This window comes from Zonotrichia leucophrys, chromosome 6, assembly GCF_028769735.1.
Source record: "Zonotrichia leucophrys gambelii isolate GWCS_2022_RI chromosome 6, RI_Zleu_2.0, whole genome shotgun sequence".
NCBI classification, from domain to species: domain Eukaryota; kingdom Metazoa; phylum Chordata; class Aves; order Passeriformes; family Passerellidae; genus Zonotrichia; species Zonotrichia leucophrys.
In genome coordinates this window covers 3,429,535-3,455,386 of record NC_088176.1, presented here as the reverse complement: position 1 = coordinate 3,455,386, position 25,852 = coordinate 3,429,535, and the positions used below count along the sequence as shown (strand labels likewise).

The window sequence follows — 25,852 nt, the reverse complement described above, 5'->3', positions numbered from 1 at the left end:
ATGCCACAGCTCACCTTGCCAGTGGCTGGGGTCAGGAGGGTCCCCCCAGGACGGTGATCACCAAGCCAGCATTCCATGGGTGGATTCCAGCAGTGGTGGATCAGCCACCACCATCAATGCAGTGTCTGTCTGCAGCCCTTCCAGAGTTCTTTGCTCATTTTTTATTTATGGGGTGAATTTAGCACGTGCTGAGGTGCTGAGCTGGAGAAACCAGGCAGTCAAGTCCTCTACTGAAGCCAGCAAAGAGCAGGTTTGGTGGCACAATGTGGCGCTTGTTCCCCATGGCCAGACAGTTCTGGGCCCCTTTGAGTCTCTCCACAACCTTGGCCTCCAGTGCCAGACAAAAAGGGGTATCAGACACCTCAAATCCTGCTGCTCTCAGGGAAACTGGGGGAATCCAACACAAATGGCTTTTGGAGATGTTTCTGGCCACTCTGACTTCACCCAGCAAGCACCTGTAACGCACCTTACACCAAAACCACATTTACTGACCACAAGGACCCATTTTTGACCATTTGAGGTGCTGGTTTTTCTTCCTCCAACTCTTCCCAAAGCTGCCTTAATCCAGCACACTGGGCAAGCCCTCAGAGAGAAAATGAGGCATTGCTAGTGGAAGTACTTGAAAAATATCTAAAAATACATCAGTAAGAAATTCTTGGTCACTTGAAATAAGCTGCAGGGTTGCTTCAAATCAACTGGTGACCAAACTGAGGCTATTTCTCCTTCCCACAGGGTCTTGTGATGCTCCACACTGTGGAGGAACCAATGCTACAATCAGAGAAGGCTGCAGGAAGCCACTCACCCCTCACATCCATCCTTTTCCTCAGGTTTTCCCTCCCCATCAGGGATGGGGCTGTTGGATGCAGAGCCCCACCAACAAGCTGGAGAAATCCCTCAGCAACGTTCCCCTGTCTGATTTTCCCATGGTGAAACACCCAGCTGTGAGCTCTTCCCCAAAACACATCTCTGCAAACGTGGTGGCTCTACCAGAACAAACATCAGCAGGACTGTGATCTCTGTGGGGATCACGGCTTTTGCTCAAACACCATTATTTTCTTTTTTCCCCCTCACCCTGCCAGGTGATTGCCACAATTTTCCCAAAAAGGTGTAACACTACAAGCTGTCAGCAGCACGGGCCCTACCTCCCAAGCTGTCATCACCTCCTGTTAGCACACTGGGCTACAGTTGCTTCAGAAAGCTGAAAATAACCCGGTGCCAGAAGGGAAGGGGGAAGCGGGCAGTGATCTCCATGTGGGAATGATGAGCCTCTGCCAGCCCTCCTGAGCCAGCAAAGTCACCTCCACTGGGGGATTCTCTGCCTGGCTCAGGTTTAAATCACTCTCTGAGGCAAACATCTCCTGTAAAACACCTCCAGCCTGGGTTGTTATCTTTATATCGTTATAATAAATGCTTTGGTTGTTTCATCACGGTAAATCCTGCCTGGCATTTGTGCCAGGGAAAGCGCTCATCCGTGCTGCTGAGGAGGGAGAGGTGCTTGAGACTGGAAAATGAGGTTGCAAAATGGGTTTGAGTTGGTTTTTAAGCTCTGCAGAACTTCATGATGGCAGCTGCTGTGATTTGGGCATGCACACACACACACACAAACACATCACTGGGGTTCAAAGCTCTGCACTGCCTTTGAGGCACACACAATCTTCTCCAGCTCCATGCCCAGGCTGGTTTCCTGGGGAGTGGAGATGGAAGGGACACAGAGAGGGAGCTGCAGCAAGCATGGCTTAATCCTGAGGCTCCAATAACCTCCCTTGCTGCAGTTTGGCCTCCCCAAAAAGAGGGAGACACAGCCACCCTTCCCCAAGGAGCACTGGCAACCATTGCCCCATCTGGCTTCCAAAATCAACATTTCCTCTGGGGGAAGGTCAGGGGGCTTGCACCGACCCTGTCCTCCCACAGAAGTGTTTCACTCCTCTGAGTGATGAAGTTCTCTGAGTTCATCACTCCTCTGAGTGATGAAGTGTTGGGAAAGAAATGCTGGATTAGCTGAGGAAGGAAAACAGGGGAGGCAGTGATGGGGGTGTGAAAAGCAGAAGGAGGCCATGGGCCTGGTGCAGGGCAGAGCTGGGTTAGGCACAGCGCTGCCATGTCAGGGAGCTCAAACTCATCTGCTGCTCTATTTTCTTTTAAAATTTGATCTGTGGAGGCATTGAGTAGTTGACAGGCAGCCCCACAGCCTCCACCAGGCCAAGGTCCTACAGAACCTTGCAGCAGCATCCCAGAGCAGGGGATGGCTCCCTGCCCTGCTCCTGATGGGTACCACATCTCTGCCCTGGTTTTCAGGGTCTGAATTCCCAGCCTTTCCCTTCTCACTCACTAAATCTTTACTCAGCCCTAATCCTCATTTTGCAGCAGGCACCATTGGTGCATTCAAAGTTTTAGCAGATAATTTTGCTTTTATTCTGTTTGGTGTGAAAACCAGCTTTCGTGAGCAGGCTCAGAAATGTCTGTTATCCTCCCAAGCCACTTCAGACCACAATATTAAACTAACAAAACCAAAAAAGCAACAAGGAGGCTTTAAGCCATTAGTTCTGATGCTGCCTTTGGAGCCGGTGGAGATAATTTGGGTTTACTCACAGCTCTACTCTGTCTCTGGAGTATGTAGCTGTCTCATTGACACTGAGGATGTTCAGGGAGATTCCACAAGTGCAAAAGCAAAAGCTGATGTGTGACCCACCAGTGGGAATCCCTCTGGTGCTACAGAGCCCCAGGGAGAGGCTGGAGAGACAAATCCCAGCAATCACAGAGAAATACAGCAATGCAGGGAATCAGAGAGTAGTGAAACCCACTCTGGGGCTCCACTGTCCCACCTGAGCACAGCATCCCACAGCATCCCACAGCATCCCACAGCCTCCCACAGCCTCCCACAGCATCCCACAGCATCCCACAGCCTCCCACAGCCTCCCACAGCCTCCCACAGCCTCCCACAGCATCCCACAGCATCCCACAGCATCCCACAGCCTCCCACAGCATCCCACAGCCTCCCACAGCCATCCCACAGCATCCAAGCTCCACAGCATCCCACAGCATCCCACAGCATCCACAGCTCTCACAAGCATCTCACAGCATCCCACAGCATCCCACAGCCTCCCACAGCCTCCCACAGCATCCCACAGCATCCCACAGCATCCCACAGCCTCCCACAGCATCACACAGCCTCCCACATGTGGGGACCCAGGCCCAGCACAGCCTCCCAACCCTTTCCTATTCATAACAATAATTGGAGGAAACCCTCATTTCCTGCCAAGAACAAATATTTTCCCTAACAGACACCAAACCCCAGCTATGAGCTGGAAAAATCCATTTGCTCAGACAGGTCATTAGTGATCACTGTATTTATTTATTTACAGGTTGCCCTTCACAGCTTTTCACCTCTGCCTCCTTCTCTGCATTCTCTGGGGATCCAGATCCCTTGAGCACTGCAGGTCCTGTTAGAGCCCTGAGAATTTTAAACTTTCTGTACTTACAGACTCTAACCCCCAAGAAAACACTACATTTGACCTAAAGCCATAGAGAAAACTTCCAAAATTAATTAATAACACTAAGATTAAAAGTGTATAGTTTAATTAGAAGAATATAATAGCACTAAATAGAAAACTTAAAGTTTTAAAATATATTAATATATATAAAACTAAAATAAAAAATTTAAACCAATAACTACTCTTTCTTCTTTACCTTCTTATTCACTTTCTTCTTCATAAGTTTAAATAATATTTTATAATTAAACCAAAAAATCCACATTACAAACTTCAAATAATTATTAAATGAAAATTAAAATAGTTTAAGTATCATTTATTAGTTAAATAATTTAACCTTAAAAACCTTATATAAAAATAGCTAACTATTTTATAGCTTATTAATAAAATACTATAAAACTCACAACTTATAAATAAAAATAATAAATATCTAAACCTACAAAATACCGTCTCTAACACTTCAATCCTAACCTTAACAAAAATTTTTAAAAAACCAAAAACCAGCAAGGCCCCTCCTGCCAACGCACTCAGCAGTGCCAGGAGCCCAGTGGGGACAGTGGCAGGGCTGCTCTCCCACTGGTGGCTTTGCAGTGCCATGGATTTCAGTGGAAAAGGGGGAACCTGAACCTGACCTGTCCCCAGAGCTGCCAAAACTCCAGGATTTGGAGTGGCTCATCTTTGGGGAAATTCATTGATTTGACTTGTCCCAGGGTAGGATGAAACATCACTAACATAGAATTATTCTTTTTTCTCAGCCCTATTTCGTCTCCATAATTTTCAGCACAGATGCAACATTTCTGTTATGCCACTGTGGTTCTCACTTCAGGGCCTAAATGATAAGCAGGACCTTATAAAAATTAAAACCAAACTTCATGCCATAGTTTCAGCAGCAGTGAAAAGAGAATACCAGCAAGTAAAGGGATAAAATAACATTGTGGATGACCAAAAATCCAGAGTGTGTGGCACCTGCACCCACTGCCCCCACCTGCCAAGACCTCCTGCAAATCCAATGCAGACTTAAAATACACCTCATTTTTCTGTCACAGCCTCAACCTCAGGCTAACCCTGAGCATCTTTCTCTGGAAAGGAAAAATAAATGGGCCTTATTTATTTATTATTTACTTATTTAGCACAATATCCTGTTATGCTTTGTCTTCCTCAAATGCTTTGGGAGGTTTTTAAGGAAGTGGTTCCAAGTAACTTCCACTAGCTCCTAGAGTACTGGGGGTTTTTTGTAAACCATAATGAAAAATCCCTTTGGACTTTTTTGAGCCAAAATGCCACTTTTGAGCATGCTGACTCCTTCAGGACTGAATCCCTGTGCTTTCCAAAAGCTGTTTTTTGGAGTCACAGAATTCACAAGCCTGGGGATGGAGGGTTAATGAGCACGTGGTGAATCAGATGTGCATCCTCGGGATACAATTGGATTTTGTCCATCTTTGGGACAGACACTGCCAAGCTTTGTTTGTGTTCCCAGCCCTGTCCTCCCATGTGAGTGCAGCACTCAGCCCTGCATCCCTGGGCCTTGTGGTGGAGCTGGGAGCAGGGGATGGAGGATGGAGGATGGAGGCAAGGGCAGGAGATCCAGCCAGGAGCAGGGGATGGAATGGGATGGAACTGGGAGAGACCTTAGAGCCCCCTCCTATGCCTGAGGGTGCTGAACTAGAACTGGAGAGGGACTTTAGTGACAGGATAATGGGGAATGCCTTAAGGGCAGGGTTAGATGGGATTTTGGGAAGGAATCCTTCCCTGTGAGGGTGGAAGGCCCTGGCACAGGGTGCCCAGAGAAGCTGTGGCTGCCCTGGATCCCTGGAAGTGTCCAAGGCCAGGCTGGACTTTTGGGGCTTGGAGCCACATGGAATAGTGGAAGGTGTCCCTCCCACCTTCAAACCAGTTTCTTTTGATCCTCACCCAAAGGCTTTTTCCCACCAAGCCACAAAATGACCTTTGCAGACTCTCATTCCTGTTTATTTAAAAAACACTGGGGCTTGGAAGCTGGAATCTCTCTCAGAAGTTACATCAATAGCAAACTATTTCCTGGGATACGTATGGAATTTAAAACCTCCAGTTTTTTGCCTATCACTGCATTTGGAAATATTTGTCACCGGCTCAAGTGGGTGCTGACGCCAACCAAGATCACTGCCACCTCTCCTGCCCTCTCCAGCAAGACTGAAAGGTGCCAAAATTTAAACAGAAAATCTTCTTATGTGAAAATTAGAGATTTTTACCCCTCAAGGGAAAACTTGGGTGCTCAGAGAGGAGAGGTCCCTTCTCCCCCCCTGCAGTTTGAAATTTCTTCCCACTCAGTGCCAAGACCAGCCTGAATCATTTCAAACTGGCGAGCTGCTTCCTTCAGCCCTGGGAGTGTACAAACTCCTTTGTGCCTGCATCCTCATGGAAACTGCCAGCATTCCTAAGTTTGGAAGGGAAAACAAGGCAGAGGGGCCAGCCAGGCTCCCAACCACCACGAGCATTACACTCTGAGCTGTGTCTGGAAACCCTCTGGATCTCCAGCCCAGGCTGGAGCTGATTTTAACTGATTTTAGCTGCAAACCACAAGGAGAACACATCCTCATTTCAGGGGATGCTCCTGTGATCCCTGGTGCAGATGACTCCATCCTCTGAAGGCACGTGCTCCTGGCAGGGCAGTGAAGTCACCCATGAAAGGCTCTGTCTGTCCAGGGAACAACGTCAATGGTCCCCTTGTGCCCAGACCCTTCCCACAACAGGCACAAAGTCCTCTCTGTAGCTCACCCTCAGCAGGCACACCCAGGGCTTCACCCTCACCTCCTCCTCAGCTGTGCCCACTACTGCCAGCACCCTCTCACTCACCCACCCCTCACAGGGAAGAAGTTCTGAACTCATAACCACAGGATGCTCTCCATAAGCCATGGAGATGCAGAGCAATATTGTATTTTAATTGTTTTGTTTATTCTAGAGTAGCTACTCTCTGTCTCATATGCTGCAAGACATTACATAATACAGAGCTTCACAGAGGAGAAATGCTTTGACAGCTGCCTGGGAATCCTCAGTGTTCATGGGTACAACCTCTGTAGAAAATTAAATGGATTTTAGAGAAAACGCAGGAGGGAAAGAACCAGGAGTACAGCATTTGTTGAGACAGACGTAGTTCTTCAAACTGCAACTTCTCTGAAGGCTTACAAAGGGACTAAAACCTTGAAGAGCCATCAGAAATGGGGCATAAGAGCCACCTCCAAGGCTTGATTTGCTACCAATACACAGCTCCTACAGCTAGGAGGAACCAGTATCTCATCACATCTGACAATTCCTGTCAGCAGTGCAAAGCCTTACATGCCACTGAGATATTTGTGCCTTTCTTTTCATGGAAAGTTGTGTTTTCAAACCCTCCAGCACCACCCTCCATTTCCAGCCAGGGCTACTCCTGTCTGGGGTTTGTGCTGCAGGGAACATGGCTGGGTTGAACAAATACATATATACATTAAAAATTAGAAAAATAGAATGGTTTGACTTGGAAGAAACTTCAAAGACCATCACATTCCAACTCTGACTTGGGCAAGGACACTTTCTCCTAGACCAGGCTGCTCCAAGCTGTATCTAGCCTGGCCTTAAACATTTAAATATATAAGTATAAATATATATCTATAAAAACACATATATAAAAATAAATTATCCATTTAAAAACCACATCTGTATAAAGGATAGCTGTGTTTGGAACCATCCTAACACAAATTGAAATCTCTCAGTGACCGCCACATCAAAATTTCAGACAGCAGGAAGCAGAATGGGGAAGAGATAGCAAGGGCTTGCGTGGCCACAGCTGGGGATTATTGCAAATTCCCACTGAGGGTGGCAGTCCCTGGTGTGGGGGACGTGTCATGTGTCCCCTGCAGCTGCCCAGAGCCTGTGTGAAGGAAGGCAATTGCACACACCAAGATCAGGGCTGGCCTATGGCTCAGCTTCCCGTCAATGACTCAGCCAAGCCACCAAACCCAATGTTTGTGCTGCCACGAGATATTTCAGCACACAATGCCTGAGATCCCAGGAAATGTTCACACCAGGATGTCAGAAAGCAGCAGATGTGGAGGTGGGACATGTCAAGTTCCTCTGGAGAAGAATTTACCACACCACGAGGGAGGAAAACCCAGCGGGTGTCTCTCCACCACACAGCATCCCTGGCAGAGTGTGATTTTATTTTAGAAAATCCATCTTCTCACCTAATTCACCCAGATGCTTCTCTGAGTGACTTGCAAAGGGTAAAACCACTCATTCCTGCCAAAATCAGCCCAGCTGGGAGGACTCCTGGGGTCATAGAAACCTCCTGTCACCTTTGTGACACTTTTAATTTCCTGTTTATTTTAGATGCACCCACATCAGAAAAAGGAAAACCAGCTCTTTGAAAAACCTCCTAATTCATGGAAAAATCTGATCCCAGCCATTTCTGACCTGGCCTGCACCTACAGACACAGTCCCTTGGGCTGTGAGGCCAAGAGCACTGTGCTGGGAAGGAGAGCAAGCTGTGAGAAGATTCATTACCCCTCTGCCAGAACAACTGCTGGGCTCAGGGAGGTGGGATGTGCCCTCCTTGGGCTTGTGCTTCACGTGGAAAGAAGGAATAAAAGCTGAGGATGGAAAGCAAGCCCAAACCCTATGCTGAAATGAGAGGATGGTTCATGCCCTCATGTTAAGGAAGTCAGAGATGCCAGGCCAGGCACTCAAACTCTCCTTGACTGGGGTGAATATAGAAACCAGCTTCTTCCCACCTCACCTGCTTCTGGGCTTGGATAATTAAATGACACCTCATCATCACCAACTCATCTGACTGAGACCCCCCTGATCACTCCCAGTTTGAGGCAAAGAGGCACAAGGCAAAGAGTTCATGTGCATTTAGAGGGAGCAGAAGGATTGTCCTGGTGCCTGTGGCTTTTTAAAATTGTTGCTATTTCAATGACAACCATGTGCAGGGTTTGGTTTCTGCCCAAAGTTGAAGCCTGTCTGGTTTGGTGCCATATGAGCAAATAATAAAGGGAGGGATATGGGCTCACCTTCCCTCTCTGGCCTATGGGAATTGCAGACAGAAGAGACACAACCAGGATTTTGAGGAATGAAAGGCAATATTTTCCTAAGTATTTTCCCTGCCAGCTTAACTTCAACATTTAGTTTTCTCTCTTAATTAGCCCAGTTATGTAGCCATGTAATTGCTTCCAGGAGCGGCTCCCTCCCCTCCTGCCTGGCCTAAATATCCCTCCCAGTATGAAGAAAACATTTCTTTCAGGTCAAATTATTTTTATTTTGATTATGGTACCAGGTTTCATGCCTACAAACACACGTGGTTACCAGCACAAGTGAAAAATTAACCAATCTGCTGTCAGAGCCAGATGCCGATTCAGTACCCAGCACCTCAAAGCTCAGTTCCCACTTTGACAACAGTGCTCAGGGACTCAGGGAAAACCCTATGTCTCAGTTTTCCCATCTGAAAAGTGAGTACTTTGTGGATATTTGGAAAGTCCATTCTGGACACTTTGGCTGTCCTTTGCTTTGCCCACTGCACACGAGGTGTTTCTACCCCATATAAACCCAGACTTGAGGACACGTGCAACCTTACTTGCCATTATTTCAGCTCTTCCTCTGAAATCATCCAATTTTGCATCTCCTGGGCTGGAAGCATTAAAAGCAGCCTGGGGGATGCCCAAATGTGCAGGGTTTTCTCGAGCACATTTATTCCCCATCAGGAATTAGTTGGTTTTCCTGGCTTTCCCATCCCGGGGAGGGCTCTGACCGTGCCCCACCAAAGGCAAGAATGCTCCCCGTGACTTGCCTCATCCTGCTCGTCCCTCTGTGCCAGTCCTCCCACGCCAAGAGCTGCCTGCCAGTGCTGCTCTCCACAAGCTCTCAGCTCTGAAACCCTGGCCCTTGCACAGCTCTGCTTTCACAGAATCACAAAGTTGGAAGAGATCTCCAAGATCATCGAGCCCAACCCCTTTCTTCCCACTCTGCTCCAGCCCCACCGCCCCACACCCAGCAGCACAGCCCTGCCTTGGGGATTCACCCGCTGCCACAGGCACCTGAGCCTGGCTGGGTTTCCTGCCTGGAAACTGAAAATATCCATGGGAGCTGCTTGGACTGGGTCCCACTGGGGAGTTCCTTAGTGATGCTCTTGTTGGTTGTTGGTTGTAGCAACCGCCGGGCGTTCGGCAGCGGCTCCGGCCACCCAGCCTGGAGCAGAGGGACAGCAGGGGCTGGGAGAGGGGCTGCCCACGGACATTAGGAGAGATGCTGAACCAGGCAACCCCTTCCCCATTCCCACAGAGCTTGTGCCACACAGTGTGGAGCTTCCGAGCCTTTCCTTGTGGTATCACTTCTCCCAGAGGATGAACCACCTCAACACTGAGCGTTCAGGCAATGCTTTCTCACTTTGGAAGGTGTTTTGATGTGGGGGACAGCAGCCAGAGAAAACACAACTATTCCTCAAGCTGAGGGTTTTCCAGGAACATGGACTGAGCTGCTTTTGGACATCCAAGTGATTGGATTTTTTGTCATCTTTGGATCACCCACCCACGTCAAACCATGGCCATCCAAATTATAAACATGTGCCTGGCCTCAGCATCCATTGGAAGAAAAGGGAAGCTCCTGCTGACCCTTGGGATCTCCTAGGCCAAGCCCATTTTTTCAAATCAGCCAACAAACATTGGGCTGATGCAATGGAGAAGCTGCCTCAGAACATCCTCACAGGGCAACAAAGGTCTGTCCAGCCAGAGCCTGGACAGTCTCCTCCTTCCCTTCCATCATACCAGACAACCACAGAATGGTCTGGACTGAAAGGGTCCCTAAAGCCCATCTCATTCCACCCTCTGCCATGGACAGGAACGCCTTCCACTGGATTTGGTTGTCCCAAGCCCCATCCAACGAGGCCTTGAACACTTCCAGGGAAGTGAAATGATGCTTGTCTGCTTGTACAGAGAGAACCAGAGGGCAGTTGTGCTATTCCACCCTGTGGCTAGTAAAGTATAACAACACATGTACATGGTTTTGACTGTCCATCCAGTTTATTATCTAATAAAATAAGCTTGGCATAATAAATGTTGTTGCTGTGATTTATGAAAAGACAAGAGCAATCCTCATGTTTTTTGCCTGATCTCACCCAAATATGTGACTTCTTCACCCTTTTTATCTTCCAAGCTCCTCTGGAGGAGAAAAAGATGATCTCTTCCTCCAATACCGCTACACTCCTTCAAACACCCACTGCACTGCAAAGCCCAGAACACCATAAAATATCATGTTCTTGTAAGAGGAAAATGCACACACAATGTTGGATCTCACCCATACGGTGAATTTCTCCCAGCAGTTTCCCTGCAGACAACAAGGGGATGCCTTGCACCACACAGGCTTTGCTGGCCCCAGCACTACAAAAACCCTTTAGGGCAAACCCTCCCAGCACAGGTGACTCTGGGATGAAGCACTGCAGATGATCCCATGGAACTGAAACCATGGGGGAATTTTTAAGGCCAGCAGAAGGTGACAGCCCACCCTGGGATGTGGCCAGGGCACCCCTCCTCCCACAGTGAGAGCCCTGGGGCCTTCTAACCCCCCATTATCTCCATTCCACACCGAGCTGACGTGTCATTGACTTTGTGACTGAAAACTATTGATGTGGGAAATGTCAAATAGTAAAACTGCAGGAAATCTTATGAATGTGGAAAGGAAAGATTGTCCTTCAATGCAGCTTCTTGTTCTATGCCCTGCTAATGTCCAGTCACTTGGTCCAGCAGGGAGAGGACCAAGGAGCAAAACCCTCCCTGATTTGTGCTTCAGGTCTGTTATCTGGCTCTGAGCAGCAGATGGAAGAGGGAGGTTGTGCTCTGTGTTTGCAACTGAAAATGAAACATGATAACATCTCTAGAGTGGAAAATTACAGAGCCTAAGCGCAAGTAAAGCCTGTAGCAGTAAGAATTCAACACCTGACAAGCCAAGGCTGGGGGCCTTGGGGTGATGCCTTCATCTCACCATGGCAGGCCCAAGGCTCCTCTCCCCTGAACTCAAAAACGTGGGGTTTAACATATCCCTGCTCAAAACCCATGCCAGGAGGAAATGACAACACGGTGCACTTGGTGTGCAAAGAGAAGACAACCACATGAATTTGTCTAAGAAATCCGTTCAGAAGGGAAGGGATTATTCTGCCTGGACAGCAGGATGTGTTTCTCCATAACACCAACATCACACTTCATGCCACCCAACCTGGAGGACGCTGAAGGCTCTTGAGAACTCCTGAGCCCCTCACAGGGACAGCCCCACCACCTCTTACCTGGGTCATCTTGGCGAGGTCCAGCGAGGGCCGCTCCTCCTGGACCTCCTCGGGCCTCCTGCGCTTGATGCCCACCTTTTTGTCGTTGAGGACGCAGGGCTGGGAGCGGCTGCGGGCCAGGCCGGCGGCACGGCGGCCCAGCTCAGGCGTGGAGGCGGGCGTGCTGCAGGCCGAGGGCGCGCTGTACTCCGAGCACGAGAAGCGCTCGTGCGAGCAGGACAGGGACCTCTGGATGTCCACCCTGTCTCCCCCGTGGCCTCCAGCAGCCGATCTCCTGGGCTGCCCGCCGCACAGCGGGTTGGAGCGGGCGGGCAGGCTGAAGCTGGAGCTCCTCTGCATGGTGGCGAAGCCGTTGGAGTAGCGCTGCACGCTGCCGCCGCTGTAGCAGCGCCTCTTCTCCACCGGCGTCCACACCTTGGAGCCCAGGGGCCTCCAGGAGGTCCCACAGCCTGACATCTCATCCGAGAAGGACAGGGAGCGGCACTGGCGCTTGCTGGGAGGGGCGGAGGGGTGGCCGTGGGGGTCGCTGAGGCTCAGCTCCTTGATCAGGTTGGTGACGGAGCAGGTGCCGGCCGTGTCCCTGGGCCAGCGCGAGCCCTCCTCGCCCTTGTCCGACAGGCAGTCCCAGATGCTGGCGCCCGGCTGCTCGAGCTGGAGTGGACATTTCCTGCTGAGATCTCTCCATCTGTCATTTTCTGGTTCAGAAAGGAGAAAAGAAAGGGAAAAAAAACCCAAAAAACAACACACACGCACAGGCATTAGCGTTAATTAATTCTGCGACTCGCTTTCTACGTCCATAAACAAAAAGAGTAGCATATGGGACGTTTTCCAGTACAAATTAATTAACTCTTGGAATATGGTTTCCTGAACTGCCAACAGAGTGGGTTGTGTGGTGTAGATGGAGAGAGAGAAAAAGTGACAGTCCCAGCAGGAGCAAAACTGCTAGAAGAAGATAAAAACATGCCGCTGAATATTCCAGGTTGCACTAGCTAAGGGGAATTCAGCAGCGTAAAATGTTGTGGCTATTGGTTATCTCTGTGCTAAATCATGTCTCAGATCTGTGTGGTTTGTCCTGGGCTCCACAACTGACAATTGCCTGAATTTACAGCTGAATTTAAAAAACATGGAATCACAGAATTGCTGAGGTTGGAAAAGCCTTCTGGGATCATTGAGTCCAATCATTAACCGAGCACTGCCAAGGCCACCACTAACCCATGTCCCCAAGGACCATGTCCACATGGCTTTTAAATTCCTCCAGGGATGGGAACTCCGCCACTGCCTAGGCCTGGACAGCCCTTTCCCTAAAATCCAATCTAAACCTCCCTTGGTGCAACTTCAGGCAGTTTCCTCTTGTTTTATTACTTTTTTACCTGGAAGGAATCCCCACCTGGCTGCACCCTCCTGTCAGGGAGTTGTGGACAGTGAGAAGGTGCCCCCAGAGCCTCCTTTTCTCCAGGCTGAGCCCTCTCATTTCCCTCAGCTGTTTTTATCAGACTTGTGCTCCAGACCCTTCCCCATCTTCCCATGGACAGCCACAGCGGAAGAGAGGATTGCGGAGGATGATCTCATTCCCACACACATCCCACTGACAGCAAAAGAAGAAAGCAAAGCACCCTCAGGGCTGGGCTGCCCTGCAAAGGACGGGGCTCTCTGCAGATACACCTTCAACACTCAGCAGGAAAACCATGGCAGGACAACCCCGCCAGCTGCTGCAGTGGAAAAAAGTCATCAGCCAACAGCCTCTCCCCAGTGTGTTTTTGTCGTTGGCTGCTGCACACAGAGCCCAGCCGTGCTGGAGAGCCCTCGCTGCCAAGTTTCACATGATTGTATCTAAACCAGGCAATGTTTTGGGGGCTTTTTGGGTATTTCCACTCAGGCAACTGAAGGATGAATCAAAAGCCATGCCCAGCCCGCAGCTGCCGGTACCAGCCTGGTAGGGAAGATGCAACGGTGCAGAACACTTCTGACTAAGGTTTCAAGTCAGGAGGTCAGATTTGGGGCCCCTTGCACCACTCTTGGCCGATTTTCCCATTTGTCCCTTCTCCAGCTGCTGCCATAACAGCTCCAGCCACAAACAGCCTGGCTCTGCCCGCAGGAACCACACGGCATTTCAACTGTTGCTCTCCTCATTTTAATAAACACAATGAAAAGTGAGAAATCTGCTCTAGACAACTCCATCTATGTTTAGATCTTTATTATTTTTCCTCTGTACTATGCTGCCAGCAGAGAGATTTCTTGGGTCAGGTCAGCAGACAAAAGAAACAGAAATAGAAGCCGATTTTTCATGGCAAACTGCCACGATCCTCTGGCCGGAGACTGTACAAAAGGCCTTGGTGAGGAGGATACGGGACACCTTCCTCTTTCACCCCTGCTTCAGCACAAACAGCTATAAATCTTCCAAACCTGGCAAAGAAAATGGTACAAGCACCACTATCCCCAGCCCCAGCTTGGGGTTATTTGCTTTTCCCCTTGCACAATGTGAGCTGGCACAACCTGGCCCCTCCGAGTCCCCAGCCATCACTGACCAGTCCCAAAATGCCACATAGCCCAGAAAATGGGTTTTCAGTGCAAGTAGAAAGCAGGTTGTCGTGAAAAAAATTGAAAATTGAGTAGTCTAAAGGCCGAGGGTATAATTAAAGAGCTCTGGAAAGCCTTAGTGAGGAAAAGCAGCTGGTTTTCTGCTCAGTTTTTAAAGACTAAAAGTCCCATCCTGCGCACGTTGATAACGATAATTGCGCTGGAGACATTAATTCTGCTGCAGTTAAACATGTATTAATTTTCTTTAAACTACAAACCTCAGCCTTGTTTACCCTGAGGCAGCAATTTGTTCCAGGATAAAACCCACCACGAGAGCCCTTGGTCTGCAACTGGCTGGAAAACTCTCCTTTGCCTGTTGGAGAGCAAAGGGACAACCAGAGCATGCTGTAAGTGCAGCCTGAGGGGCTCTTGCCCTGCTTAAACAGGTCCTTCTTGGCTGTTGGTGTCCCTGGATGAAACAGCATCTTACTTCTGGATTTTGAGTTAAAACTGCAAAAATAAATACTGACACCTCAACAAAACCCAGCTGCTCTCTCACAAAACCTTCCCCACATCAAACAAACCCTTCTGGTGCTCATGGACTGGAGTCACAGCCCAAAACTGGGGACTTGGGTGTTGTTCTCCATCCTTGAGAGCTCTGCACTGCCCCACAGAGAACAGGATCCACCCTCAGAGCACCACAGCCAGGTTTCCAAAGGCTGAGCTCCAGGAGCTGCAGGAGCACCCACAGAAACATCAGACAGCTCAGTGATGGCCCTGAGCTTTTTAAGTGACTGCTGTGCCCCTCTGGTGACACAGAGTAAATTTTACTGGCCACCCATAACCACAGAGAAGGGTGTAAAACCAAAACGCTGACACAACTTTAACTACAGCGACACAAATGTGCTGCTATAATATTTTTACAGTTCCTTTTTATACATAATGCATGATCCTTCTGCTCAAGTTTCCTCTACGTTCTTTTCCCATGAAATAATTTACATTAATACATAATTTATTATGGCAACTTGTAAAGCAATTAGAGGTTTCAATCAATTTTTCTTATCCTTTTTGGCAGATAGATTTTGTTTGGAACCTAACCCAAACATTTGTCTGGGCACAGGTGCACATCCAATTCCCTTTTTTTCCGTGTTGTTCAAGTGGAATTTTGGTCTCACAGTTCCTGTGCACAGGGGAAAAGGCAGCCTGCATTTTCCACTGCCCCCTGTTTATGTTCAGGAGATAATTTCTAAGTGTGGGACACATTTAATGGTTGTAATTAGCTGATGGCAGTGCCAGGGAGCTTTCCTAGTGCAGAAACAAGATCAAAATATGATGGACAGAGCTGTGCTTCAATGGGAAATAAAAACAACAGCCCCAAAATCTGCTCTGGAGATTAAACACACCTGTGGGCTCCTTGTGCCAACAGCCTGCATGGGGGAGGGAAATCCCAACCTTGACAGTGAAACCTGCCCAGCTCTTCAGCAGGATCCTCTGGAGAGGTGTCCCTGCTCCAGATACACCTCGCCAGAACACCCCCAGCAGCTTTTTCTCTCTGCAGGGTGACTGTGTTTGAATGTGCACCAAGATGCTCCTCACTGATGGCCTCCAAGTTCCAGAAAGAGGAGGCATGCAAGCCTGGCAGGTGCTTTCAGGATGCATTCAAGGGCCATCACCCCCATGAAGGGGTTCAAGGTTGGACTCGATGATCTTAGAGGTCTTTTCCAACCTTCATGATTCCATGAGCTGGCTTTTCTCCTGGTTTCTTGGCTCTCCTCTGTCACCCAAGGATGGTGAAAAGCCATTTCCAAGAAAGAGCTGTGCAACAGTGAGCCCAAGGCTGCAGCCCTGCCCTGGCAGGCTCAGAGCAATGATGCTGCCAAACGTGGTGGAGGAGTGATGTGAGAGTGCCAAAGGACAGACAAACTGACCTGAGTGCCCCATCCCTCACCCTGCTCTGCTGCAGCACCCTAGGAGGGCAAACTCTGAGAGCCCTCCAAGGGAAAATGGAAATGATGGCTGCTTTGAAAAGAGCACTTCCCAGAGTGCAGGATCTGTCCCAGTGGCTCAAAGCCATCCTCCTCCTCCTCCTCCTGCCTTTTACAATCATGGGATGCTGCATGTGCAAGCACCTTGTCACTGCCTCAATAAAAGCCTGCCTGCAGCTTCCCTCAGAGATAATTTCTTGCTTACATAGAAAACAGGAGATCTCAGCTGTCAGCACACACCTACTGAGCTTCTCTCACTGGGTCAGGTTGGACAGGGCTTGGAGCAACCTGGGGCAGTGGAAGGTGTCCCTGCCATGGCCAGAGGTGGAATGAAATCATCTTTAGTGTCCCTTCCAACTCAAACCGTTCTGGGGTTCTGTTACTTTTGATTTCCTGTATTGGAATTTTTCTGTCTTTGGCTGGATAGCAAAAGGCATGGCCAGGGACCTTCTACTATCCCAGGTTGCTCCAAGCCCCATCCAACCTGATTTTGAACATTTCCAGGGATAGGATATCCACAGCTGCTCTGAGCAGCCTGTGCCAGGCCCTCACCACCCTAATCCCACAATTTTCCAATATGCCACCTTTTTCTAGCACAGATATTTTCACTGGGGACCTGCCATGGGGACTGCTGAGGAAGGAAAAGGAAAAAAAAAGGAAGAGAAAAAAACCAAACCAGCAAACTATCCATCAGCAGGACAATTCTTATACTCCTGGGTGTTTCAAGGACCCATCAAGGAGAAGAGAAAGCAGTAGCTGTTGAATTTATTGTTTTAGGTATTTCACCTTTAATCTTCCTCCAGGCAAAGGGCTATATAGAGATAAACCCCAACCTTTTTAGTAATATTATCATTTCACTGGCAGAAATATTTCTCACAAATCTAAAAGCCAAAAGATTATTTAGGTCACCCTGAGAATGGGACCTAACCATGCATCATCCAATATATCAAGTCTTTAAGAGTGTTTACTCAATACACTGAGTTTGGCTACAATCTATAATCCATTTTCAGATTCTTGCAGTGTTTGGTTCCTTACAAGAGAAGCTCCAGGGTTTGGATGATGCTCTCCCTGGCAGAGGCTGAGCTTCCCTCTGCCCTGCTGCCCCATGGCCATAGGGTCCTGAAATAAACTGCCTTTCTGCCCAAAGCTGCCCTCACCCCAAAGGTATCAGAAAGATTATTTTCTAAGATTATCTTTTATATAAAACCCAAGAAAAATCAGCCAACTTCCCTCCAAACCTCCCACACAGGTAGCACTGTGAGTCTTTGCCTCATGCTGTCTGTGCTACCAGTCCAAATTTTACTGTGTTTATTTATCTCAGTTCTTTCCACCAACAGGGACTTAGCCCTTTGGACTAAAATATTCCCCAAGTTTTGCATTTTGATAGTAACTTATTTAAAAAGTCAATCAAGTTTTCATCATGGATTAGTCTGTGATTGTGGCCTGCATTTGTGGACAAGAACTCTCAGGGAAAATAACTAAAATGAAACCCAAGCCAAGCAATGCCCTCACAGGAGGGAAGGACGGGCTCCTCTTGACTGGGCATGACAGGGACCACAGCAGGGCAAGCTGAGGTCAAGGAGGTGACATTCAGTTCCCTCAGAAGGAGGATAATTTGGCAGAAGGCTCTGTAAAAGCCCTTAAAGACAGGCTGCTCCTCAATTAGGCAGGGACTCTGTATCTGCTGAAGAGCCTGCCAGTGCCACAGTGCAAGACAAAACCCTCTGATTTGGGTTCTTTGTTCCTCACTCGTGTTTGAGAGGCAGGGCAGAGGGAAGGGGCTTTCTCTATCCCTTCTTGACTTTGATTTTCATCTCAAAAACCCCACAAATGCTGTCCATCTCCCCAGACTGCCAATGGCTGGCGCTATCAGAGAGCTTGGGGGACATCTCCTGTCAGTGCATGTGCTCTCATTAACACTAATGAGAGCTGTGTCCATGAGCAACAGGGGCAGCCTCTTTGTCTGTGGAGGACTGGCTCTCACAGCAAGGAGCTTGGCTCAAACTTGACCTACAATTTTAATTGGGTTTTGAGGCCTGGCCCAGTGGTTGGCTCCCTGCTAGGAAGGCCAAAGAGAAGAGCACAGCAGCACATCCTCTGGCACTATCAGTGTTTCAGCATCATCAGCCAAGGCACCAATCTTCCCTCCATTTGGTGGCTGTTCAGCATAAAAACTGACAGCAAGCTCTCACATAAAAGGTGTCAAACATGTTATAGCATGGTTCCTGTCAACAGCAAAAATGAGACATCTTCCTTATTGTTTGAGGCCTGTCCAACCACTTTGTGCCAGGTGGTAGAACATCTCATAATGCTGTTATTTATTGCTTGCATCATGCAAACAGTCAAGAGCCACAGTCTTGGGCTGGATACTCAAACACAACCTCAGACCCCAAATGTTTATAATCTCAGCTGTAAGAGTAGCTCTAAAAATAAGCAGATGTAGCAAAGGAGAGGGGAAAGGAGATAAGCAATTCATGCAGCAATGGCAGCAGGGCACAAAAAGCACCTCTGGGGAGGAAAGGGGCACAGGTGTGGTGGGGTGGGCTGCAGGGGAGTGGTTTAGGAGGCATCCAAAAGTCAGGACATCTTCCCACCCACCACTGTGAGGAAGCAGGAGCAGAGGAAACACAGAGAGAAGTTCCTGTACTTACCCATCACGCCACAGGAGAACAGGGTAGGTCCTTGACTCATCTTTGGAGTGTGCTGCAAACAACCAGAAAAACTATTCACTGCTCACAGACCCAACCTGGGCACCAAACACCATCCTAGAGCCTGGGCAAAGCCTTCCATGGCCCTGTTCCAGCAGGGACCAGGGCACAGACACAGCCACCTTTCCTCAAGGAAATCAACTTTAATGAAACTCTGTGCAGAGACCTTTTCAAGGCCTCAGCTTGCAGATCAAGGGTCCTGCAGCCAGCCCTTACCTCAGGAAAGAGCTGCAGTGAGGTCCCAAAACTCTGGAGGAACTAAAATGGGAGCTGCAATTCAGTGGGAATCCTGGATTGGGCAAGAAAGGAGCAAAAGTGGTATCTTGAGCCTCATCCAAGCCCATTAAGGTACAAAGCAGCTATTTAGCTTTTTCAAGCATTTAATGTGTTTCTAAGGCAAGGTATCCTCACCTCAGCACTTCTGGGGAGTCTGCACTCGGATTGTGCTGATTTGCACTAAAAATAGGGGGAAATGCCACTGCATGGGTACAACATAATCCTGGTTGCTTTTCACACTCTTTTTTTTTTTTTCCCCAAGAATTTTCCTCTTGACAGCGTAAGAGACACCATCAGACTTCTAAAAATGAGCATGGATGGGTTCACATGTAATAAATCAATATGTTACCCACAGCTGCATGCCATTCCAGCTATGCCTGCAAAAACACACTTTCATACTAATTGTTCTTTTATTATCCCTAAAAATATCCACATTCTGGCTTCTGAAGTGTCTATCCTGGCAACACCATCCCATCTGACTGGGGCTTTACATCATCTGAGGGAAGCACCAGCACAGCCCCCACGTCCATCTGCACTGCCATAATTGTGTTTTATCTGGCATTAGGCCACTGCACTCACACTTTCCCTCCTGATCCACGTTTCACACGTTGCCTGCTCACATAAATATGGAATCTCACAATGGTTTGGGTTGGAAAGGACTTAAAGACATCCAGTTCTACCTGGAAAGGGAACCTTCCATGTGTCCAGGTTGCTCCAAGCCCCATCCAATTTTAGGACAATTTTAGGGACGGAGCAGCCAACATTTCTCTGTGCCAGAATCTCCAGTGCATCATGAGGACTGGAGATAATAATAGTAGTAATAATAATAGTAATAGTAATAGTAATAGTAATAATAATAATAATAATAATAATAATAATTATTATTATTATTATTATTATTATTATTATTATTATAGTAATGTACTACATGATGGCACCTGAACAATCCAATAAAGGCTCCCACTTCCTATACAGAATGCTGGAAATACTGAGTGTAGAGGGGTAGGGAGGCATGAAACAATACAGGGTGAGGATGTGGAGAAGGTAAATAAGGGTCAATCACCTCTGGGGCATGTGCCACTCTTCTGGGTGAAGTGAGGATATCTCCATCTGTCAAGCCCCACCTTATGACCCATCAGCAGAATTAATCAGGAGGCAGAGAGCACAGGCAGCTGTCTCCAAGGAGCAGCCAAAGAGGAGCAGAGATGGAAATGGGACAAGCCCCAGAGAAGGCAGGGCTGTGCCAGTGCACATCTGTGTGCCAGCCCCAGAGAGCAGGCACTGCCTGCAAGGCAGGAGGGAGAGGAGCCTGACATATGTCCCATATTGAGTACAATTACCATTTTGTAAGAATTTTCATACCAAATTGGGAGCTGAACCAAAGAAGCCCACTGGCTGTCAGCAGCAGACACTGCCCCAGCACTCAGACATTTATTTCCTTTGGGTTTCACTTTTTGGCCTTCCCCATGAAGTCAACAGAAAAACTCTTGCTTTCTTCAGTGGATCAGCCTTCTTGCGATTGTCTGTCCCAATTTAACAATCCAGGAAACAATCCAGTTAAATTCCAATTTAACAATCCAGGCAACCCAGCAATTCCCCTTGTGTACCCAGGACTGTCCCTGCACTCCTGACCCAGCCCCAGAGCTCGGGAAGCACTGGGCAAACACACGAGGGCAAAGTTTTGTGTTACAGCTCTGCATCTCTAACACCAGACACCCTGAGCACCCAGCCCTTCTCTGAGGAGTACAAGAAATTACCCTCACCTGCCTCTCTGCAGCCAGCTCCCCTTCACCTGCCCCACACACTGCCCAGGGCACAGATGGCATTGAAAGTTGAGGCTTCCCCTTCCCACCCTGAGCAGCAGGAGCTGACACTACAGCAAAGGTATTTTTTAATGTATCAGTACCCTTCCCAGATTCCACCCTTTTAAGGCAGTATTCTCCACTGCCTCTGGCTTGCTCACCTTCTCCTCTGCCTTTCCCTGCCAGGGCAGCCTGCCTTCACCCCAGCACAGTGTGCTCTCTGCCTGGGGAGCCCAGCTGGACAGCCTGTCATCCTCAGCAAACTCAGGCATTTCTATTTCTTTAATGTTCAGAATGCCCATTTATGGCTCATCCTGCCAGATGCTTCCTGCACACCCTTATCTGAGACTCTCAGAGCCTTTGGGCCAGTTTCTCCTCAGACCATGCCCATCTCTCCAGGAGAACAGAGGGGCAAATGGCCACAACCAGCCTTGTTCTGATGGCTCTCCATCACCCTGCACCTCCTCGTTTGCTCTGACCCTGCCTCCAGCCATGTTGCCCCTTATTTTCCCCTACCACAGGTACACTCAGCCCTCACAGCATCCTTCAGCTTGTTTGCCACCCCTCATTTGTTTTATTTGTTGTTGCCTGCTCTTTCAGCATGGTGGATTTGCACCTCTCCAGGCTCCCAGAGAAATTAAGTACCACAGCACTGCCCTTCACCATCTCCCACTTAATCCTGCTTCCCACTTGCTCATCCTCCTATTAATGATCAGCATCTGTTCTCTGTCGGTGAAGCAACTTCTCACCTGTGTTATTCACAGCACTGATTTCATTTTTTTTGTGCTGTTTATCCCCTTTGGTGCTTACTGAAATCCACATATGCAAAAGCCACAGCACTCCAATCATTTACTAATCACCTGCTCCTTGGATATTAATGCACCTTTGTAGAAATCAGCACTACAAACCACCTAAAGACCCATCCCTGCAGGAAAGAAAAGCTTTATTACAAAGCTACAGCACAGTTCTTGGCAGTGAAAGAGTTCTGAGCAGAGATTTCACAAAGCTTACCAGCTCAGTCCTGCATGTTACGGAGTCAGCACCTTTGTTTTCCCGAGTTTTGGTTAAGATCATCACCATGGTAATGCAGTCCTGCCTCCATCAGGGTCCAGGCAAAGGGTGCTGGCAGCTGGGGCTGGCAAAGCTCCTCTGTCACTCCATGATCCCCCAGGAGAGGCTGGGCCCTGCCAGCTCCTCAGGGACGCGCAGGGACGGCCTCGGGGTGGGGAAAGCTCCCTGCACAAAGAGAGAGACAGGAACAGCTTTAGGGGGGTGGATGCACTGGGAAAGGGGCAAGCACTGCCCAAAAAACACCCTGATAGTGGCTGCTTGAGGGGTGTGCTTATTTTAGGATCTTAAGAATTGTGGATGTCCCCCTGCTCCCCACCAGCACAGGATGGGGCACTCACAGGAGCTGCTGGAAGCACACAAGGTACACAAGGTCTACACAGGGACACAAGTATTGCAGCCAAATTAATAAAGTTTCCTCTGAATTGCAGTCAAATTAATAAAATTTCCTCTGAATTCTCCATTTGAAGAGGGGACTGACATCCTCCATACTGAAGATACAAAAGATTGAAAGAAGAGCTCATTAGAGCTCCAGGGTTGATCCCACAGAAACCCTTTGCCCCCAGATCAGCTGGGAGCAGATGTCCAACAGAAAAAGCCTCTCCAGCATCATTATGGCTGTGAAATCCCCTGGATGCACCTATCCCACCAGTCACTCCATGATTCCCAATCTATGGAGAGTCCTTTAGGGAGAAACACGAGGCAAAGAGTTTCCTGCAAGAAGGAGGGACAGCTCCTTGCCCTGAATCCCTAAGGGCCACACCATGCCTCTTGATCTCCAACTATTTCTTAGGTAGCTTTAGGAAAGTTGGACAACAAGGAGGCTCTCGAAATGAAAACTGCAAGCCAGCTCTGACCACGAGCCCTGCTGGCATCCTCCCCAGCAGATTTACTCCCTTGTAAAGCAGACAGATTGCATCTGAAATCTGATTACTGAAATCAGCGTTTTCCCCAAATCACTCCCCTAATCCTGTTTCTCTATTTTGCTGCTTTGCTCGTTAATGCAAACAACCAAACTCACCATTTGCACAATCCAAAGAGCACAAAACACTGATCTGGTACCATCCAGTCAAAGCCAATTGTGATGTTTAAGGATGATAGATGAAAATATTCCACTAGGTATTAACCCTTATGCTGAACTGATATGGCTGCTCTTCCCAGCTCCTGAATCATCCTGTCCATGTTTACTTGGATTAGAGCTTGCAGTGGTGTTAAGAGTAGCTCGTTTAAAGGCCAGCTGGCTGGTAAAGAAAAATCACCTTCTATTATTTTATGAGGACAAAGTTCATGCAGAGTGCAAAGCCAAGATTGGGAATCAATACATTTTCTGAAGATTTACTGTTCTCAAGGGTGCCTGGTCCAGTCTCCAGCTTTCTGTGGGCTATCAATGGAATCATAATTTACAGTTTATTGGTAATGTCATCATAAACCTCTGGGCAGCCCGGTGACCAAGTGAAAACTGTCAGATAGAAAAGTAAACATTTCAGAGTGTCAAAATGACACATGATTTGTGAGCAGGGTTGGATGGGATACTGGGAAGGGATTCTTGGCTGTGAGGGTGGGCAGGCCCTGGCACAGGGTGCCCAGAGCAGCTGTGGCTGCCCCTGCATCCCTGGAGGTGTCAAGGCCAGGTTGGACAGGGCTTGGAGCCAACTGGGACAGTGGGAGGTGTCCCTGACAGGGGGTGGGATGAGATGGGCTTTAAGGTGCATTCTGAACACATTATTGTGTGACTCTCTGATTTTTATCTATGACAACCTCAGCCAGGAGTGCTGGCTGCAGTGACAAACTCTGTGCTGGGAGGACACTGGGGCACCATTGGCACAAAGATCAAACAAGGGTTCAGAGCAGCATGAAAGCAGCCAAGCACCTTCACCAGGTATGATTTCTTCAGGAATAATTGCCCTTCCCTGAGGTGATGGTTAATGCTGCAGCAGCAGACTCGGGTACACACCCAGGCAGGAGCAGCAGCAAGTACAGGCAGAGGCTCCCTGCCCTGGCCAGCATGCAGCACACACCATCACACCTCCCTGCAATTAACACAGCCCTAATGACAGGCAACACAGCAAAGTGCTGCCAAGCTGGCAGCCACCACCACCCTCAGCATTGGGGCTGAGGCACTTGCAGGTATCAGCAACTTCAACCCCTGCTTGGCTGGGTTTTGGAGCCATCCCCATGGAGAAACTGCAGTAAAAAGGGAAACTTTCCAGTGAAATGTGATCTCTGGCTCCCCATCCTGCCTCCCAGGGCTCCTGACGCACGGCCCTGCCCTGTCACATCCTCTCCATGCAAACAAGTGCCATGGGACACAAGCTGCAGGGCCAGGATGGACCCTATTGATGCTGAGGAGGAAACCACTGGGTATTTATAGACTGCATGCTTTCACACACACACACACATGGTAATAAAAAGATGCTCTGCAGGGACCATTAATTACTTTAAGAAATGTATTTCCTCATTTGCAATCAGATAAAGGAACTATCTTCATCATGATGTCAAGGTTAAGTTTAGACTCGAGCCACGGCCACTAGGATTGACAAAATCTCCTGAGCTTTATGAAAAGCCCCCAAGAAACTCTAGGGCACAGAAATCCCCACATTTTAGCAAACCCTGCTTTCTACATGGTTGAAAACACCGACCAAGCAGAAGGCTCATGTGATCTTTGCAGTGGCAGAGGTGGGAAGAGATTTCTCTCAGAGCTGCTTTCTAGACAGTATCACACCTATGGAGTGTTTGCCTTGGAAAAAAATTAAGTGGAATGATCCAACTCTCATCCACAGGCTTGAAAGATAAATTCTGGGGAACAAACATGCTCCTTACAAGGCACAAGCACAGCCTTAGAGCTGCTCATGGGGGATAAACAGCCCTTCCCTGCAGGGAGGTCTCACACATGACTGGTAACACAGCAGGCTCCAAGCACCACTCAGAGCCATGCCCTGCTCACCTGCTGCACTGAGCTGTATGGAAAACACCTCAGGATTCAGCAAAGTGTCTGCCAGATGCTCTGCCACAGCTGGAGGGAGCCTGAGCAGTGACCAGTGTCACACCCCCACGTAAATGATGGAAAACTTCCCCACAGGAAGGGTTACCAAGCCTGGAGTGCCCATCCCTGGGGGGATTTAAAAGCCCTGGGGATGTGGCACTTGGGGACATGGGTTAGTGGTGGCCTTGCCTGTGCTGGGGAAACAGCTGGGCTCCATGATCTCAGAGGTGTTTTCCAACCCTACCAACTCCATGATCTCAGAAGTGTTTTCCAACCCTACCAGCTCCATAATCTCAGAAGTGTTTTCCAACCCTACCAGCTCCATGATCTCAGAGGTGTTTTCCAACCCTACCAACTCCATGATTCCACGGTCTGACCCCCAGAATGCTCCTTGTAGAGACTGAGGATCAGCACCACACAGATTTCCACTTGCTGTGGGATCACCACCCCTCTGCACAGAACACATCCAACCCCTGTCCAGCTCAATAATCCATCTCCAGCCACACACACTGACATAAAACCTATTTACAGTGGAAAGGGCACAGGGAACAAGGAGCTGGAGCTGTGGTTTGCATACTGATACACCTCACAAGCAGAACGGTGAGAATTCTCTCAGAATATAAATCACCTGCCCCTGCTGAATTTTTAATGCTGATCAAAGTGAGGAAGCCATGACCCAAGCAGGACCCCACTCCCCAGCCCTGCCCCAGCACCATTCCCTGTGCTGTGCTGGAAGAAAAGGGC

At 48.6% G+C, this 25,852-nt stretch overlaps 1 protein-coding gene across 2 annotated transcripts in view; it reads right to left on the bottom strand.

Annotated features, from left to right (window-relative positions):
* Nucleotides 1-25,852, bottom strand: part of FAM53B (family with sequence similarity 53 member B) — a 46,241-nt gene that overhangs the window by 6,250 nt on the left and 14,139 nt on the right. For both annotated transcript variants that reach the window (XM_064716741.1, XM_064716742.1), the window contains 3 exons: nucleotides 22,069-22,293; nucleotides 18,923-18,974; nucleotides 11,770-12,464 (listed from right to left, as the gene is read on the bottom strand). In XM_064716741.1, the coding sequence (XP_064572811.1) occupies nucleotides 11,770-12,464; nucleotides 18,923-18,974; nucleotides 22,069-22,137 (816 nt within the window). In that variant the 5' untranslated portion in view covers nucleotides 22,138-22,293. The remainder of the gene's footprint in view (nucleotides 1-11,769; nucleotides 12,465-18,922; nucleotides 18,975-22,068; nucleotides 22,294-25,852) is intronic.